At 37.4% G+C, this 20,479-nt stretch overlaps 3 protein-coding genes across 3 annotated transcripts in view; all 3 read left to right on the top strand.

Moving 5' to 3' along the window:
• LOC128366210 (uncharacterized) overlaps positions 1 to 3,283 on the top strand; it is a 45,527-nt gene extending 42,244 nt beyond the window's left edge. Inside the window, exons 2-5 of the mRNA XM_053326892.1 lie at positions 204 to 488; positions 1,127 to 1,281; positions 2,206 to 2,488; positions 2,726 to 3,283. Coding sequence (XP_053182867.1) covers positions 204 to 488; positions 1,127 to 1,281; positions 2,206 to 2,488; positions 2,726 to 2,876 — 874 coding nt within the window. The 3' untranslated portion in view covers positions 2,877 to 3,283. The remainder of the gene's footprint in view (positions 1 to 203; positions 489 to 1,126; positions 1,282 to 2,205; positions 2,489 to 2,725) is intronic.
• A 6,269-nt stretch (positions 3,284 to 9,552) lies between these two features.
• Positions 9,553 to 12,493, top strand: LOC128366207 (fucolectin-like). The gene is made up of 4 exons (XM_053326890.1): positions 9,553 to 9,782; positions 10,266 to 10,420; positions 11,490 to 11,772; positions 11,955 to 12,493. Exons 1-4 carry the CDS (start codon positions 9,553 to 9,555, stop codon positions 12,103 to 12,105), a joined length of 819 nt encoding a protein of 272 aa, XP_053182865.1. The 3' UTR covers positions 12,106 to 12,493.
• A 3,654-nt stretch (positions 12,494 to 16,147) lies between these two features.
• On the top strand, positions 16,148 to 20,479 carry LOC128366051 (uncharacterized). The gene is made up of 6 exons (XM_053326700.1): positions 16,148 to 16,161; positions 16,362 to 16,429; positions 17,575 to 17,860; positions 18,465 to 18,619; positions 19,539 to 19,821; positions 20,055 to 20,479. The coding sequence occupies exons 2-6, from the start codon at positions 16,366 to 16,368 to the stop codon at positions 20,203 to 20,205; spliced, it is 939 nt and encodes a 312-aa protein (XP_053182675.1). The 5' UTR covers positions 16,148 to 16,161; positions 16,362 to 16,365; the 3' UTR covers positions 20,206 to 20,479.

Raw genomic sequence — 20,479 nt, 5'->3', positions numbered from 1 at the left:
ACTGAAAAGTGGTTATTGTTGTGTTAAAACTTAACACTGCCTGCAGGAGCTAATTTCTTTTTGTAACAATCTCAAGATAACCTTCAGAATTACAGCACCAGTTTAGACCAACTGTCCCTCTTTGATATAAATTCCTGCACAGTGATAATTATTAATGAACTTTGGGGAGAAAATGTGTGTGTGTGTTTTTTCTTTTTTACAGAAAACGTGGCTTTGCGTGGAAAAGCGACACAGTCAACTCGTTTGGAGCATATATTGGCATCTGCTTCCAACGCCATTGATGGAAACCGTGAATCTCATTTTTTTGCCGGTTCATGCAGCAACACTAAAATGCAGACCAACCCCTGGTGGAGGGTGGACCTGCTGGAGTCCTACGTGGTCACTTCTGTTGTCATTACCAACAGAAGAGACTGCTGTCCAGAACAAAGCAATGGGGTAGAGATTCGTATTGGAAACTCTTTACGAAACAATGGTGTTGCAAACCCAGTGTAAGTGAACATACAGTAATTACTCTTTAAATACAAGACTCCTGACTGAAAACTGTTAAGCAGATGTTGTAAACCATCCAGATCCTCATGTAGCCCTTCTACCCTGAATATTTGTAGATGGGGCCCTAAGTTCTTGATACAAATTAACTTTGATATAGTAACTCTGATTTACTTAATGTTATTCATATTGGTTTACTAAACACACCCAGACACCATTTTAAAATCAAAAGGGGGCTTTTCTTACTTTAATTGTATGGCAAAAATAAATAAAAAACAACATTAACTAAAACCTTAGGTGTGTTCCCTATTCTTGCTTGAAATTACATAATTGATTTGTGTGTCCATTCATTTCCTGTGACAGACAGTGTAACTGGACACACCCATGCAGACTGTCTATGTGTGTGAGGTCAAACCAAATGTAAAATCAGTCAGGATAATAAATCTTCCACCGTACCTGTGAAAGACAATCAGCTGTTTGTTGTTTAGCTTGACAACATGCTGCTCAGTAATATAGGAAGTAGAAATACAGAGAACCATGAATTATAATTAATATGTAAGAAAGAATATTAGTCATCTTTTGGACATTTTTTATTACATAAAATACTTCATTCATACACTGTTTCCTCTCTCTTTTTCAGTGTTGCTGTAATTCCCAATTTCCCAGTAGGCACAATTCACACAGTAACTCTTACAAAACATGTGGAGGGACGTTATGTGACTGTGGTTTTACCTGGTCGAAATAAGTGGCTCGTACTCTGTGAAGTGGAAGTCTACGGGTATCGTGCTCCAACGGGTGAGAATGAAGCCACATAAATTTGATTTACTACGTGATGTTGGCACTTCATTCACTTTCTGCTGCAAATACGTCTATGCTTAGTAGTCTGGTATCTATTTGAACTGAGACTCCATTTACACCTGGTATTAAAATGTGTTCAGGATCTAGATACATTATCTGGATAATGACATCCAATCAGTAGATCTTTTCATTTACACCTGTTGTTAAAATGTCTTCTTGTTTTATCAGCTGTTCCTTCCTTGTGATCAGCTCTTAATTTTCTAGGTGGAGCTGGCAGAAAGCCTTTACAGAGCTTGCTTTAGCTGACAGGAAGAGCTTAGTGACTTCACACCTGGTATTAAAATGCCAAGTGTATCTGGGAAAGGAAAACAGATGTTAAAGCAGTGTATAAATGAACACACACTGTGATTAGAATGTGATCGGATCAGTAATTTAACATTTGAAGGTTTTTGGCTCATCTTGTGATCAGCTATCATCCAGCCACACGTCTGACAGATATGCTTAGCTAATTTGCTAATTAAAATGTAATCATAATGCGGCACAAGTGAGAAAAACAGGATTGAATGTCATTATTCAGAAAATGTATTCAGATTTAGAACACATTTTAAACACATAATGTGTAAATGGGACCATAGTGAATGAAACGTTTTTTTAAATTATTCATATGATGAATTATATGAAGAAACAATTCCTACCAAAAAATGTGTTGAATGATGAAGAGAAAAATAAAAATAAACATTGGATTCTGATACACAACATCAAATCTGGCACATTTTGTACTGTCAACTGCTGGTGCATCCATCAAGTTTGAGCAACATGCACCTGGATAATTATACATAATAATAGATAAACTTTGTTCTGCAGATAGAAATGAAAATTAGGTATCAGTGCTGATGTTTGCAAACGTGTCCTTTTACACAGGAGAGAACCTGGCACGCCAAGGAAAAGCTTCACAGTCATCATTGTATTCATTTCTGGGCAATGCATATAATGCTATAGATGGGAATCGTGCCAGCAAGTATGAAGGGGGCAACTGTGCTTGCACAAAAAGCGAGCTCAGTCCATGGTGGCGACTGGACCTTGGAAAAACTCGTAAAGTGTTTTCTGTTAAGATAACCAACAGAGATGCTGCCCCAGAACAACTCAATGGAGCTGAGATCCGCATTGGAGATTCTCTTTCAAACAATGGAAACAACAATCCCCGGTAGTTGATAATTAATTAATTAATTGATTATTATTAATAATTATTATTATTATCATTATTATTATTAATTAATAATTGATATTACTATGACTAAAAATTGGTCAATATAAAGATATTAATCATTAGGTTTATCTGCAGTAAATTATATTTATATTAACTTTTCAAGCCAAAACCCATATATCCATGTATTGAACTGATCATTCAATAAGTTAACAGTGTATTTCATTTTTCTCTTAGGTGTGCTGTGATCAGTCACATCGCTGCAGGTTTTACCCAAACGTTCCAGTGTAACGGGATGGACGGTCGCTACGTTAACATAGTCATTCCTGGAAGACAGCAGTACCTGATCATATGTGAGGTGGAGGTGTATGGCTCTGTATTGGACTAGATCTGATGAAGTTCAAAATGTACAACAGTGGAAATTTACACAGCCGATATTTAGCTGATGCTCCTTTATAGATTCTGGTAGAAATCATATCTTAAGTTTCACTTATGACATTGACATCATTAGAGACAACATATGGTTAGATCATCAAAGCTGCAATAAAACATGTTTGATCAATAGGGGGCAGAATAATTCCAAAACATGACAAACACAACCCCAACGTCACCATCTAGTCCAATAAATGTGTTATGGCTAATATGTTAGCAAAGAGTTTCCCATTCACACATCCTGTCAACAAAAACAACATTAGCATTCATTCAGAGTCATGTGTCTGCCTGCAGGATGAATGTGAATCCATTATTCAATCTCTGTTTAGCTCTAGTTTGGTGTCCATGACTCCTGATTAAAAAAAAAAAACAGCTACTAGAGCTGAATTTGTCATACTTCCTCCATAACATGATGTTATGTCATCTACAAAACGTACTTTTGTTCTTGATTTCACTTAATTCTTCTTTTTTCTGTTTTTAATCTTTGGGTTTGGTACCTGGACATTGGCTCTGTCACTTCCCACCTTCCATCCATCATCCAAAGTGTTTGAATTCATGTTCAACCTTCTACCCAAAAAGAAATGCACACACCTATCATACGTTGATGTGTGTTTGCCTTTGTCCTTCTTTGATTCTGTCAGTAGTGTTGAAACATTAATCTGCTTGCATTAGAATTATTAAATGCTGCATATCAATCAGTGTGCTCCTGTCTTTTCTCTCTGAAGTGTACTGTGGGTTTATCAGAGCTTTTTCAGCAGTGACACCAAACCATACAGTGTGTAAAACCAAAACAATAAGCAAAACAGACTAAAAGGCTCTGTTAGATATAATTATGGTTATAATTCAAAGTGTTGCTTTTCACATTGCTGAATATAATATATGCAGACTGGAGCTTAGAGAAATAAACTAAATATTGTGGAGGGAGCTTCATCTCTGTCATTTCTCGACTTTTGTAGCTGCAGAGAGATGATTTTAACCTGTTGCAAGTTCTTACACAAGAAAATACTTTAAAGCCCAGAGAAAAAGTGCTTCCCTCAGATCAGAACATCATCACATATTTGAGAAGTAACGACCAATGCTTGTGAAAGACATGTCATCATGTTGGAGGAGTCAGCAGAGTTGTTAACATCTCTTTGAGAGAGGTACTGCCAAAATCTGTGTGGTGGCTGCTTAGATTCACAGGATCAGAGAGGAAGAAGTCTCCTGTTGAAACTCTTCCAACATGCTTGGTAAAGAAATAGTTAAACATTTTTTTGGGAATACGCTTTGTTGTTGAGGGTTAGCTTAGCATAAAGCCTGACTCGATCCAAGCACCTTTGCAGCTCTCTAAATAATAGTTTAATGGGGAGATATGCATGGGACTCTTTCTTGGCCAGTGTCAAGAAATACTCAGAAACACATACTCCGACCTTGTAAAACCACAATTCATCAATTTTTATTAATTAAACAAAATGTATTGAGCTTTAGATGTGCTGGTAGATGGATTTTGTTACGTTTAAGCCAGGTGCTAGCTGTTTCCTCCAATGTCCAGTCTATGCTACAGATATATGAGTTGGTATCTATCTCCTAATTTAATTTTTTTTAGCAAGAGACAGAATAATCCCAAAAATACAAATTATTCCTTTAAAGAAAACCAAACATTCAGGTCATTTTAAGACAGCCACAGTGTATACTAACTTATTTGTTCATTTATAGAGAAATAACTAACCTGAATTAAAAAGATTCTGGCAGCAAAGCAAACATTTAAAATATGTTTGATGCATAATTTAAACAGATGGGCATGTGACAGCAATTTAAACCAAGTCTGACTATATGAGGACTACATGGCAGCGATGTAAAGGACACTTTTTGACAGCTATGAGTGAACTAGTTTTGCTTTTTTAACATTTTATTTTTTACTTTTTTAAACATGCTCATTCAAGTTAGAGAAGAAGGTTGATAACACTCTGGTGTCTGTATAGTAAATATGAGGATACAGCTTAGCATGAACACCAGAAGCAGTGGGGGATGAGGTAGTGACTCCATCCAATGGTTAAAAAATTTACCTACCAACCAATCAACATCCTCTAAAGATCACTAATGAAGTCTATAAGTTTTACTGGTACAGAAAGTCACTGCACACTGTCAAGAAACAGTCCAGCACGTAAAACCACAACTTGTTTTTACGTTTACTTTTGTACAGATGAAACTCAACTTTAAATCATGTTACCCTGTGCATTTTATAGGTGCTCGTACTTTTCAGTGGACAGAACCAAGCTAGCATACATAACATACAGTAGCACTTCTAACTCACATACAATAATTCAAAGGTTATGCAATTCATTTATTCTTTTAACTTAATGTTTATTATATTTATTCATAGATTTATTTAAAGAAAGCCAAAATGTACCCCCTTGTCCATAGCACCTTAGCTGTACTGGGTGGACTCTGTCATTTGTGTGTAAATGTTATAATCAATGTTATATAAAATAATGAATATAATATACAATATGTAATGTTGTTTTTCTTTTTCACTCCTTGCCATTCATCACCTGATAGTCACCTGCCAGCACATATGCCTTTCATTTACCTGATAACTCCATTATGTACACATACATGATCCTTTATTATTGTCCTCTGCCAGATTGTCAATGTTGCTGTGTGTCTAGTGCATTCAACCACTAAACCTGATCCTGGATCCTGGATCCTGTATGGCAAGGTAAGACATAAACATATCACATTTAAAAACAAGGGGAATTCAGGTGCATTATTACAATATTGAAAAAAGAAAAACAGCATACAGGACAGATTAAGATGTAAGGGTAAGATGATTAATGAAAGGAATATTAGCGTGGTCATGATTATTTATAAAACCAGGTCACTTACAGTATTTAGTTAGTAGGAATATGCTATTATTTTCAAAACTGGTGGACTATGACAAGATAAAACTGAGAGAAAGTCTGTAGATTCCCCCTCAACCAGAATGCATTGCATGTGGGTCTGTCACCTGTAAACACTATCAATCTATTATAATTTATAGCCCCTTTCTGGTCTTCTGACCAGTCGAATCACTTTTACACTACAAACCACATTCACTGGTTGACACATATTCATACACTGATGTCACGTGCTGCCATGCAAAATGCCACCCTGCTCATCAGGAGGATCTATTCATTCACACACATAATCGTGTCCCAATGGCAGAGGCTATTGGGAGCAATTTGGGGTTCAGTATCTTGCCCAAAAACACTTCGACATCCAGACTGGATTACCTGGCACTGTGCTTCCATTGATTTCAACTCAATCCCAAAATAACACATAGTTGAATTTGTTCACCAACTAGATGCAATTTTCCCTCCTTCATGATGAAATATTACAATCAGCATAGAGCAAAAGGTGATCTAATTCTCTTAATTTGACCCTAATTAGGGGGAGGACAACTTATCCATACGCTGCTGATGTCACAACAGCTGCGTCCGTGCCTTTTTCCCATCCTTTTGCCTGCTCTGCTAATGTTAGAGAGGTCACAATACATTCACATTTATTTTGAGTTATTAAGATCATTTAGTCATTAAATGAAGTGCCACAGGCCATAATTTTTACCAGCTAGTAATACAAAGACATTGCGACTGATAGGCAGGGAAAACCCTACCAAAGCTTGGATAGTTGCTACTGCCAGCTGTTGACAACCTGCAGATAGTTGTGATATTTGTGATAAATTGAGAACACCTTGTTCTACAGATAGCAAGGAAAACTAGCTGTGTTTGCAAATGTGTCCTTTCATAGAGAAGAGAACCTGGCAGTCCGAGGAAAAAATCCTCACAGTCATCACTGCATTCATATGGCCATGCATATAATGCCATAGATGGGAATCGTGCCAGTGTCTGGGGCCTGGGCTCCTGCACCCACACAGCCCACGGCTGTGCAGAGATGATCCAGCCTGACCTAGAATACTAGGGAATATTTGCTCTATAAATTAACAGTTAAAAGACTTTTCTTTTTCTCCTAGGTGTGCTGTGATCGATAACATCCCTACAGGTGGTCCCCAAACATTTCAGTGTTACGGGATGGACGATCGCTACCTTAACATAGTCATTAATGGATGGCATGAGTACCTGATCCTATGTGAGGTGGAGGTGTATGGCTCTAGACTGGATTAGATCTAATGAGGTTCAAAGTGTACAAAAGTGGCAATTCACATAGCCGGTATTTAGCTGATGCACTTTTACAGATTCTGGTAGAAATCATATCTTAAGTTTCACTTATGACATTGACATCATTAGAGACAACATATGGTTAGATCACATTAAAGCGGCATTGATACATGTTTGATCACTAGGGGGCAGAATAATTTCAAAACATGCTGACAAACATAACCAGGTGGAGGTGTATGGCTCTAGACTGGATTAGGTCTGATGGGATTCAGAATGAGTTATGATGGCAATTTACATTTTTAGCTGATGCTCTTTTATAGATTCTGGTAGAAATCATATCATAAGTTTCATGACATTGACATCATTAGAGACAACATATTATAGTTAGATGACAGTAAAGCTGCATTACTACATGTGTGATCACTAGGGGGCAGAATAATTCCTCCCCCCCAAAAAAAATGCTGAAAAACACAATCCTGACATCATGTAGTGGAAAAAATTGTAATGGCTAATATGTTAGTAAACAGTTGCCCATTCACAGATCCTGTCAACAAAAACAACATTAGCATTCATTAGGAATCATGTATCTGCCTGCAGGATGAATGTGAATCCACTATTCAGTCTCCTTTTAGCTCTAGTTTAGTGTCCATGACTCCTGAGAAAAAATGCTGAATTTGTCATACTTCCTCCAATTCATGATGTAATGTCACCTGCAAAACATGCATCTTTTGTTTTTAATCTCTGGGTTTGGCACTTGGACATTGGCTCTTGCAATTCCCACCTATTCATCTTGTTATTCAATATTTTTGAAGTCCTGTTCAACCTTCAACCCAATAAGAAATGTACACTGTCAGTATAAAGTCAGTTTACTCCTGAAGTGTACTGTGGGTTCATCAGAGCATTTTCAGTAGTGATATTAAACCCTACGATGTGTTTTTCACAGTGATGATGACCACATTGCACATTATAATGCCCTGTTACACTTGGGCGGCTGCGCGCTCTTGCCACAGATTCCGGGAGATTAGATTTCATTTGTGGGCGTCAGGGAGCCACTATCAATATGCGTGAGAGTCCCGGAACTTCGGGGAGAGTTGGGATGTCTGCCATGTGCAAATTTGTTCTGGACACTGGACTGTGACTTAATTCCTGATTGTCATCTGTCAACACACAACCCCTCATTCTTGTAGTCCCTCAGTTGTGTATGCACAGTTGTGTATATATACCTGCCTACTTACAGTTGTCCTTAGTCAGATCATCAACGTTGTATTGAGCCTTTGCATTTCAGCATTGATCTGATCCTGCACATAAATACCACTGTCTGGTTCATCAAATCAGATTCATTGGGACAGCAGAAACAGAGGCTGTATATCTTCTTCTGAGTTTATTTTGCATGTCAAGGTATGTGGTAGTTACTGAATAGCCTTGTCTCAAATATACAGTTATGACAGTTATTTATTTGTATTGTTGGCTACATATAGTTACTTGATATCCATCCATGATTTACTTTAGAAGATTTGTATGCACTGTGGGTATCAAGTGTCTTGAGCAAATCATTAAATTGTTGGTCAGGTATGAACTTAATACACTAATAATGTTGACACTGTAAATTTCTTCAGTGTAGTTGTATTATTGAATATGTAATCTGTCTCACCCAGAACAATGAAAACCAGTACAGGTCTGCTGATGCTGCTCTTCCTGGAGATATGTTCAGCCTACAAATACAGTAAGTATGATTTGCTTCAAAATAATAATAGTTATTAATGCAAATGCTATAGACTATAAAGCAACTATTAGGCAACTTATTGGCTGAAATATTTATTTAAAATAAAAGCAATGTGAATATATAAAGAAGTTGTTTCGATTCTGCAGCTTCACACAGCTTAACAGCTCATTGGCCATCCATCCAGTTGCAACTTTGCAGGTTTTGTTCACTCTCAGCACTCAAGCGTAATATTAGGCCACAGCCAATATTTTAGAAAAAAGCTCTAAAAACCTTCTGTACACTATCTGCTCAGCCCTGAACAGTAAAAAGACACAATCAGACACTAGCTGGTGAACAATGTGGAAAATTTAGGAGCTACAGAGCCATATATGACATACTAAGAAGAGTGAATACTGGCTTTATACGAGGTGGACAGAAACTAAACAGAAACAAGACTACAAATAATTGATAATGATAATGTTACTCTATAATGTCTGAATGTGGACAAAAGCAACTAACAAGTTTGCCAAAGATGGTGATGAATCATTATTGTGTTCACAACAACGTGTCACCACTGCCTACAGGATTTTATTTTTTGTTGAAATCATCTTAAGATAATCTGCAGAATTACAGCATCAGTCTGGACCAACTGTCCCTATGGCAACGCTGCTAACATGGCTGAAAACAAAGTATTCAGATCAGACTAATGCAAACCACAGGGTGGGCACACAGAGGTTTACAGGTGTGATATAAATTCCTGTACAGTGATAATTATTATTAAACTTTGGGGAGAAAATATGTGTGCTTCCAACGCCATTGATGGAAACCGTGAATCTAATTTTTTTGCCGGTTCATGCAGCCACACTAAAAAACAGACCAACCCCTGGTGGAGGGTGGACCTGCTGGAGTCCTATGTGGTCACTTCTGTTGTCATTAGCAAGAGAAGAGACTGCTGTCCAGAACAAAGCAATGGGGTAGAGATTCGTATCGGAAACTCTTTACGAAACAATGGTGTTGCAAACCCAGTGTAAGTGAACATACAGTAAATACTCATTAAATACAAGACTTCTGACTGAAACTGTTAAGCAGATGTTGTAAACCATCCAGATCCTCATGTAGCCCTTCTATCCTGAATATTTGTAGATGGGGCCCTAAGTTCTTGATCCAAATTAACTTTGATATAGTAACTCTGATTTACTTAATGTTATTCATATTGGTTTACTAAACACACCCAGACACCATTTTAAAATCAAAAGAGGACTGTCTATGTGTGTGAGGTCAAACCAAATGTAAAATCAGTCAGGATAATAAATCTTCCACCGTACCTGTGAAAGACAATCAGCTGTTTGTTGTTTAGCTGAACAACATGCTGCTCAGTAATATAGGAAGTAGAAATACAGAGAACCATGAATTATAATTAATATGTAAGAAAAAAATATTAGTCATCTTTTGGACATTTTTTATTACATAAAATACTTCATTCATACACTGTTTCCTCTCTCTTTTTCAGTGTTGCTGTAATTCCCAATATCCCAGTAGGCACAATTCACACAGTAACGCTTACAAAACATGTGGAGGGACGTTATGTGACTGTGGTTTTACCTGGTCGAAATAAGTGGCTCGTACTCTGTGAAGTGGAAGTCTACGGGTATCGTGCTCCAACTGGTGAGAATGAAGCCACATAAATTTGATTTACTACGTGATGTTGGCACTTCATTCACTTTCTGCTGCAAATACGTCTATGCTTAGTAGTCTGGTATCTATTTGAACTGAGACTCCATTTACACCTGGTATTAAAATGTGTTCAGGATCTAGATACATTATCTGGATAATGACATCCAATCAGTTGATCTTTTCATTTACACCTGTTGTTAAAATGTCTTCTTGTTTTATCAGCTGTTCCTGCCTAGAGATCAGCTCTTAATTTTCTCAGTAGAGCTGGCAGAAAGCCTTTACAGAGCTTGCTTTCACTGGCAAGAAGAAGTGACCTTTAAAAATGCCAGGTGTATCTGGAAAAGGAAAACGCATGTTAAATCAGTGTGTTAATGAACTCCGAATCACACTGTGATTAGAATGTGATCGGATCAGTAATTTAACATTTAGAGGCTTTTGGCTCACCTTGTGATCAGCTCTCATCCAGGCACAAGTCTGACAGATATGCTTAGCTAATTTGCAAATTAAAATGTAATCATAATGCGGCACAAGTGAGAAAACCGTAACACATTTTAATACCAGTTGTAAATGCAAAAAACCATGAATTGAATGTCATTGTTCAGATAATACAACCAGACTCAAAACACATGTTAATACTGGGTGTAAATTGGAACATAGACTCAGCAGTAAAATATTCATATGAGATGAGAATTTACTAATTATATGATGAAACAACTTCTCAAAAGTTCCTGGGATTCTGGATTGTTGCTAAAAAAATGCAAATGTGTTGAATAATAATAAGAAAAATAAACAGATTGGGTTGTGATACACAACTTAACATCTGGCACATTTTGTTCTGTCAACTGCTGGTGCGTCTTAAAAGTTTTGCAACATGCACCTGCACGATTATATATAAACTCTCCATATGTCTTTACTGTTTCTCACTACTGGAAAGGACAACAATGTACAAATAGTTGTGACTGTTAAGTTCAAGACATTCATAAACTTGAGCCAGTTTGTTCTGCAGATAACACGGAAAACTAGGTATCAGTGCTGATGTCAAATGTGTCCTTTTACACAGGAGAGAACCTGGCACTCCAAGGAAAAGCTTCACAGTCAACATTGTATTCATATCATAGCGATGCATATCATGCTATAGATGGGAATCGTGACAGCAAGTGGGAAGACGCCTCCTGTACTTGCACAAACAACAACTTTAGTCCATGGTGGCGACTGGACCTGCAGAAAACCCATAAACTGTTTTCTGTTAAGATAACCAACAGAGATGCTGTCCCAGAACGACTCAATGGAGCTGAGATCCGCATTGGAGATTCTCTTTCAAACAATGGAAACAACAATCCCCGGTAGTTTACAGTCCATTCATTGAAATAATACTATGACCAAGAGTTTGTCATTAATGGATATTTATCATTATGTTTATTAGCAGTGAATTATATTCATTTTAACTTTTGAAAAAAAAAACATAGTATCCATGTATTGAACTGATCATTCAATAAGTTAACAGTGTATTTCATTTTTCTCTTAGGTGTGCTGTAATCAGTCACATCCCTGCAGGTTTTACCCAAACGTTCCAGTGTAACGGGATGGACGGTCGCTACGTTAACATAGTCATTCCTGGAAGAAATGAGTACCTGACCCTGTGTGAGGTGGAGGTGTATGGCTCTGTATTGGACTAGATCTGATGAAGTTCAAAATGTACAACAGTGGCAATTTACACAGCCAATATTTAGCTGATGCTCTTTTATAGATTCTGGTACAAATCATATCTTAAGTTTCACTTATGACATTGACATCATTAGAGACAACATATGGTTAGATCATCAAAGCTCCATTAATAAATATTTGATCACTAGGGGGCAGAATAATTCCAAAACATGACAAACACAACCCCAACGTCATCATCTAGTCCAATAAATGTGTTATGGCTAATATGTTAGCAAAGAGTTGCCCATTTACACATCCTGTCAACAACAACAACATTAGCATTCATTCAGAGTCATGTGTCTGCCTGCAGGATGAATGTGAATCCATTATTCAATCTCTGTTTAGCTCTAGTTTGGTGTCCATAACTCCTGAGAAAAATATTTGTTCTACAGCTACTAGAGCTGAATTTGTCATACTTCCTCAAATACATGATGTTATGTCATCTACAAAACATACTTTTGTTCTTGATTTCACATAATTCTTGTTTTTCTGTTTTTAATCTTTGGGTTTGGTACCTGGACATTGGCTCTGTCACTTCCCACCTTTTCATCTATTATTCAATATGTGTGAATTCATGTTCAACCTTCGTGTTTGCCTTATGCCTTTGTCCTTCTTTGATTCTGTCAGTAATATTGAAACATTATTCTGCTTGCATTATTAAAGGCTGCATATCAATCAGTGCGCTCCTGTCTTTTCTGTCTGAAGTGTACTGTGGGTTTATCAGAGTTTTTCGAGTAGTGACACCAAACCCTACAAATATCAAATGAGCAAAACTGGCTAAAAAAATCTATTGTCACTAATTATGTGTTTTTCACCATGAGTGAAGTTTAGGGATAAAAATCAGCATATTATATGAAAAGTGTTGATGTAAAGAATCACAGAGGAAACCACATATATGTTGCATAATATAAGAAATTACCCTAAATCTTAACAATGTGAGCTCATCAGTCTACATTCAAAATCAACCAATTCAAAAACATCTAATCATATTCAGCACAAAGTTTGACTCTGTGTCACAAAAAGATTGAAATCTAAACATTATGCAACATATTTTACAGTCCTGTTTCATTGTGTTTTTGAATTCCATATACATACAGTTATTATCATTTTAGTTTTGAGTTATTATTTGTAGTTCATTCAAAAAAGTAGTCATGAATCATGTTAAGGGATTTTCAGGAATTAACCCAGGTCTTTCTTGCTCAGTGAGCTTGACAAATGAAGTCACATCCTCCTCCCACCATAAAAAGAGCACGTCCAAACTGATTGGTCTGTTTGATTATGACATGTGGAAGGTGTGAAGTGCTGCATGAAGGATAAATACTGCAGATAAATATCACTCCTACATTGTGGTTTCACACAAACAACCTCTGTCATTTTGGAAGAAAACTCTGAAAACTTTTATGAACATTTTTTTCCCAAGTTCTCCTTTTTTGTTTCCTTGCTCTCTATCTTCTCAGACCTTTTAGTGATGGGGATACTGGCTCTTTTGAGTTAGCCAAATCATTAGGTTCTGTTTAGCAAGAAGAGCGGGTTTTCCATTCATTACTTCTTCTGAGTTTTATGGGGTTTTTTCACCTATGATTGGTACACACAGGCTGCTGCACGCGGGTAGGAGTAATGGTGGACGTCTGGCACCACCTAGTGGCCACTGCCTAGATGACACACAGGCAATAATTTAAAAATAAAATAACACCTATGGTCATGAGCTTTGGGTCGTGACCGAAAGAACGAGATCGCGGGTACAAGCGGCCAGAATGAGCTTCCTCTGTAGGGTGGCTGGGCTCTCCCTTAGAGATAGGGTGAGAAGCTCGGTCATGCGGAGGGAGCTCGGAGTAGACCCAATGCTCCTCCGCGTCGAGAGGAGCCAGATGAGGTGGCTCGGGCATCTAGTCAGGATGGTGAGGTGTTCAGGGCACGTCCCACCGGCAGGAGACCCAGGACGCTGAAAAGACTATGTCACTCGGCTGACCTGGGAACGCCTCAGGATCCCCCTTTAAGAGCTAGACGAAGTGGCTGGGGAGAGGGAAGTCTGGGCTTCTCTACTTAGGCTGCTGTCCCCGCGACCCGACCCCGGATAAGCGGCAAGAAGACGGACGGAGACAACATATGTTCCATAATTCATATTAAACTCGAAAGATATAGGACAAAATGAAGTCAAAATTTGCATTGAACCACAGCCTCAACTCGTCCGACACTGACTGATTCCCTGCAGGCATGGCCACCTCTCAGGTCAGCTGTAGGCAATACGAGATGATCTCAATTTATATTCATGATTCTACATTCATTTATTTTCATTTATAGATTTATTTAAAATTAAAAATGGCTACAAGGATAAGCCAATTTAACCATTTTTTTTTACTGAAATGAACTGACATTTTTTTATGTATAAATGTTGTAATCGGTGTAATATAAAATAAATATAATATACAATATGTAATACAGTATTTCTGTCTCATTCCTTGCCATTCATCACCTGACCACCAGATGCCTTCAGGCCTTCCCATCTCTCCCAGTTATCTCTCCAGTAACTCTGGACTTGTAACAGTCATCACCTAATGGTCACCTGCCAGCACACAAACCTTTCATTTACCTGATATCTCCATTGTGTACACATACCTGACCCTTTATTATTGTCCTCTGCTAGATTGCCAATGTTGCTGTGTGTCTTGGCATTCAACCAGTAAACCTGATCCTGGATCCTGGATCCTGGATGGCAAGTTTATTAATATCACATTAATACACAAGGATAATTCAGGTGCAGTATTAAATATTAAAAAAACAGCATACAGGACAGGTTAAGATGTAAGGGCAATATGATTAATGAGGAGTACTTAAAAAGGAATATTAGTGCGGCCATGATTATTTATAAAACCAGGTCACTTACAGTATTTAGTTAGTAGGAATATGTTATTATTTTCAAAACTGACTATGACAAGATAAAACTGAGAGAAAGTCTGTAGATTCCCCTGTCGCAATGAAGAGGGAAATCAACCAGAGTGCATTACATGTAGACCCGTCACCTGTGTTCTGTAAACACTATCAGTGCGGGTCGGCAGGCCGGTGTCACTGGTGTGAATGGTAAATGGATGCACTTGTACTTTATAGCACCTTTCTAGTCTTCTGACCAGTCAAATCACTTTTACACTACAAACCACATTCACTGATTCACACATAGTCACACACTGATGGCAGAGTCCCCCATTGGGAGCAATACAGGGTTCAGTATCTTGCCCAAGGACACTCCAACAGCCAAACTGGAATACTGTAATTGATTTAAATAGTTGAACTTGTTCACCAGCTAGACACAATTTTTCCTCATTGATGATTAAATATTACAGTCAGCATAGAGTAAAAGGTGATCTAATTCTCTTAATTGGACCCAAATATCTAATTAGGGGAAGGAAACCTCTCCATAGACTGCTGATGTCACAACTGCTGCCTCTGTGCCTTTTTCCCATCCTGCCTCTGTCCCTGCCTTCAGCCACTCTCACACACTCTCCAGGCCCCTGAATTTTCATGAAACTCTCCATTAACACCTTTTACAGTCAACTCACTCCCACACCCACCTACTCACCTACCTGTCTCATGCTTATCCAGCTGCTTGCAGTCTATGTCGATTACAGGCTTTGGATAAGCATTACTATGTTTCATACACCTAAAAATGTTTCCATGAGCTGCTATATTGTGTTATATGTTGTCCTGTGCCCTGTTTTTATGGCTGTATGTTTTTATGAGCGCAGTACAACAGCTGTCTAAGAACTGTAAAATTTGATGCAGTATTTCATTTTCATTGATACAAAACATCAAACATAATCAATGGAAGTACAGCTGTCAACTTCTATTTTACGACATTTAAACAGCACATGCCCCATAAGATGTTCATATAAATACCCCTTTGTGCTCAACATCAAATCATATTCATCAGCACACCTCAAGCAGTGGCTCTTCATCCTCCTCTCACTTTGTTTTGCATGTCAAGGTATGTGGTTGTAGCTTAATAGCCATGCTCTCAAATATTTCATTTTCATGTAAGTTGTCAGCTAGATATAATTAGTTAATATCCATCAGTAATTTATTTTAGAAAAGTAATTTTATTTTTATGCATTTTGGATATTCAACTTCTGGAACAACGCATTACATTGTTGGTCAAGGATAAACTTAATACATTAATAATGACAAAAATGCAAAGTTGGTTAGTGTAATTCTATCATTAATCTTTCTCAGCCAGAACAATGAAGCAAGTCTCAGTTCTGCTGTTCCTGCTCTTTGTGGGGATGCGCTCGGTGTACACGTATCGTGAGTATAATTTGGCTATGTCTGTGATATCTGTGTTATAAAACATCAAAAATTATGCAAAAAGAAAAAAAACACTGCCCTGAATGGATAAGTAGTTGTGTAAGTAATAGAAACACTGTGGAGTGATACTAAAGATTAATGCGACTTGAATGTGTTCTGTTGATTTGATTAGAAAGTGTGTTAATAACAGTGCGCTCTCTGATCTAAAGCTTTAAATCCAAAAAAGAAAACAACAACAAATAAGCAAAACAAAGAAAAAGGTCACTACACCTCATGCAAGTTTTTTTTTGTTACTTGTACTATACTTACAGATGCTTAGTTTTATCTATAAAATAAATCAAACAGAATATGTTATATTGAGTTATTTGTATAATGCACTGAAAGGTGATAAATGTTGCAGAATACTACTTTTATATGCATTACATATTTAATTTGAAGAATATATGACCTAGCACATCTGTAGAGTCGTTGTTGACAAAAACAGTGATTTTAACTGTTAATGTAACTAAATTAATGTATATGCTATAGACAGAAAGTAATGATCAGGAAACTTACATTTATTTAATCTGCTACTATAATGAATATTTCTAACACTGTGTCAAGTTGTTACGACTCTGCTGCTCCACTCAGTTTAACAGAGCTGTATATCTAATTTCAGCTCATTGTTCATTCATCCAGCTGTAACTTTTCTGTTTGTGTTTACTCTAAGCTCTTTTATAGCATGGTGGTGCAAAAGCTTTAAAAATCCTCTGCACACTACCTGCTCAGCACCAAACTGCCAACAGACACAGTTAGAGTAGTGGGTGAGCATAGTGTAGCATTTAGCAGCTACAGAGCCAGATATAACAGATTAAAAAGAGTGAATATTAGCCTTATACGAGGTGGACAGAAACAAGACTCCAAATGATTGATAATGTTGATCTGTAAATGAGCCACTGTTCTCCACATCAACTGAAAAGTGGTTATTGTTGTGTTAAAACTTACCACTGCCTGCAGGACCTAATTTCTTCTTGTAACAATCTCAAGATAACCTGCCGGATTACAGCACCAGTCTAGACCAACTGTCCCTCTGTGATATAAATTCCTGCACAGTGATAATTATTAATGAACTTTGGGGAGAAAATGTGTGTGTTTTTTTTTTACAGAAAACGTGGCTTTGCGTGGAAAAGCGACACAGTCAACTCGTTTGGAGCATATATTGGGATCTGCTTCCAACGCCATTGATGGAAACCGTGAATCTAATTATCCCGCTGGTTCATGCAGCCACACTAAAAAACAGACCAACCCCTGGTGGAGGGTGGACCTGCTGGAGTCCTACGTGGTCACTTCTGTGGTCATTATCAACAGAAGAGACTGCTGTCCAGAACAAAGCAATGGGGCAGAGATTCATATCGGAAACTCTTTACGAGACAATGGTGTTGCAAACCCAGTGTAAGTGAACATACAGTAAATACAGGACTTCTGACTGAAAACTGTTAAGCAGATTTATTGGTTTACTCTAAAAACTTTATACCTAACGGAAATAACTAGAAATTATGAGACCACAATATAGAAAATAATTGATTGCACAAGCCCTTTGAGACAGTGCAAAAGCACTGCTCTCATGTAATTTTAAAATTAAAAGAGGGCTTTTCTTACTTTAATTGTAAGGCAAAAAAAAATAAAAAAAATAACATTAACTAAAACCTTAGGTGTGTTCCCTATTCTTGCTTGAAATTACATAATCGATTTGTGTGTCCATTCATTTCCTGTGACAGACAGTGTAACTGGACACACCCATGCAGACTGTCTATGTGTGTGAGGTCAAACCAAATGTAAAATCAGTCAGGATAATAAATCTTCCACCGTACCTGTGAAAGACAATCAGCTGTTTGTTGTTTAGCTGGACAACATGCTGCTCAGTAATATAGGAAGTAGAAATACAGAGACCCATGAATTATAATTAATATGTAAGAAAAAAATATTAGTCATCTTTTGGACATTTTTTATTACATAAAATACTTCATTCATACACTGTTTCCTCTCTCTTTTTCAGTGTTGGTGTAATTCCCAGTATCCCAGCAGGTAGACCTCACACAGTAACTGTTACAAAACATGTGGAGGGACGTTATGTGACTGTGGTTTTACCTGGTCCAGATAAGTCGCTCGTACTCTGTGAAGTGGAAGTCTACGGGTATCGTGCTCCAACGGGTGAGAATGAAGCCACATAAATTTGATTTACTACGTGATGTTGGCACTTCATTCACTTCCTGCTTCAAATACATCTATGCTTAGCAGTCTGGTATCTATTTGAACTGAGACTCCATTTACACCTGGTATTAAAATGTGTTCAGGATCTAGATACATTATCTGGATAATGACATCCAATCAGTTGATCTGTTCATTTACACCTGTTGTTAAAATGTCTTCTTGTTTTATCAGCTGTTCCTTCCTTGTGATCAGCTCTTAATTTTCTAGGTGGAGCTGGCAGAAAGCCTTTACAGAGCTTGCTTTAGGTGACAGGAAGAGCTTAGTGACTTCACACCTGGAATAAAAATGCCAAGTGTATCTGGGAAAGGAAAACAGATGTTAAAGCAGTGTATAAATGAACACACACTGTGATTAGGATGTGATCGGATCAGTAATTTAACATTTGAAGGTTTTTGGCTCATCTTGTGATCAGCTATCATCCAGCCACAAGTCTGACAGATATGCTTAGCTAATTTGCTAATTAAATGTAATCATAATGCGGCACAAGTGAGAAAAACAGGATTGAATGTCATTATTCAGAAAATGTATTCAGATTCAGAACACATTTTAAACACATAATGCCTAAACGGGACCATAGTGAATGAAACGTTTTTTAAATTATTCATATGATGAATTATATGAAGAAACAATTCCTACCAAAAAATGTGTTGAATGATGAAGAGAAAAATACAAATAAACATTGGATTCTGATACACAACATCAAATCTGGCACATTTTGTACTGCCAACTGCTGGTCAAGTTTGAGCAGTTGATCATGCACCTGCATAATTATACATAATAATAGATAAACTTTGTTATGCAGATAGAAATGAAAATTAGGTATCAGTGCTGATGATTGCAAATGTGTCCTTTTACACAGGAGAGAACCTGGCACACCAAGGAAAAGCTTCACAGTCATCATTGTATTCATATCATAGCGATGCATATCATGCTATAGATGGGAATCGTGCCAGCAACTGGGAAGAGGGCAAGTGTGCTTGCACAAAAAATGAGTTCAGTCCATGGTGGCGACTGGATCTTGGAAAAACCCATAAAGTGTTTTCTGTTAAGATAACCAACAGAGATGCTGTCCCAGAACGACTCGATGGAGCTGAGATCCGCATTGGAAATTCTCTTTCAAACAATGGAAACAACAATCCCCGGTAGTTGACAGTTCATTAATTAATTGATTATTAATCATTATTATTATTATTATTATTATTAATTAATTAATCATTGATATTACTATGACTAAAAATTGGTCAATATATAGATATTAATCATTAGGTTTATCTGCAGTAAATTATATTTATATTAACTCTTCACGCCAAAAAATAGTATCCATGTATTGAACTGATCATTCAATAAGTTAACAATCTCTTTATTTTTCTCCTAGGTGTGCTGTGATCAAACGCATCGCTGCAGGTTTTACCCAAACGTTCCAGTGTAACGGGATGGACGGTCGCTACGTTAACATAGTCATTCCTGGAAGACAGGAGTACCTGATCATATGTGAGGTGGAGGTGTATGGCTCTGTATTGGACTAGATCTGATGAGATTCAAAATGTACAACGGTGGCAATTTACACAGCCGATATTTAGCTCATGCTCTTTTATAGATTCTGGTAGAAATCATATCTTAAGTTTCACTTATGACATTGACATCATTAGAGACAGCATATGGTTAGATCATCAAAGCTGCATTAAAACATGTTTGATCACTAGGGGGCAGAATAATTCCGAAACATGACAAACACAACCCCAACGTCATCATCTAGTCCAATAAATGAGTTATGGCTAATATGTTAGCAAAGAGTTGCCC

The sequence above is a fragment of the Scomber japonicus genome, chromosome 10 (assembly GCF_027409825.1).
Source record: "Scomber japonicus isolate fScoJap1 chromosome 10, fScoJap1.pri, whole genome shotgun sequence".
In the NCBI taxonomy this organism is placed as follows: Eukaryota; Metazoa; Chordata; class Actinopteri; order Scombriformes; family Scombridae; genus Scomber; species Scomber japonicus.
Note: the sequence above shows the minus strand (reverse complement) of the source record. Positions and strands in the feature narration are given on the sequence as shown.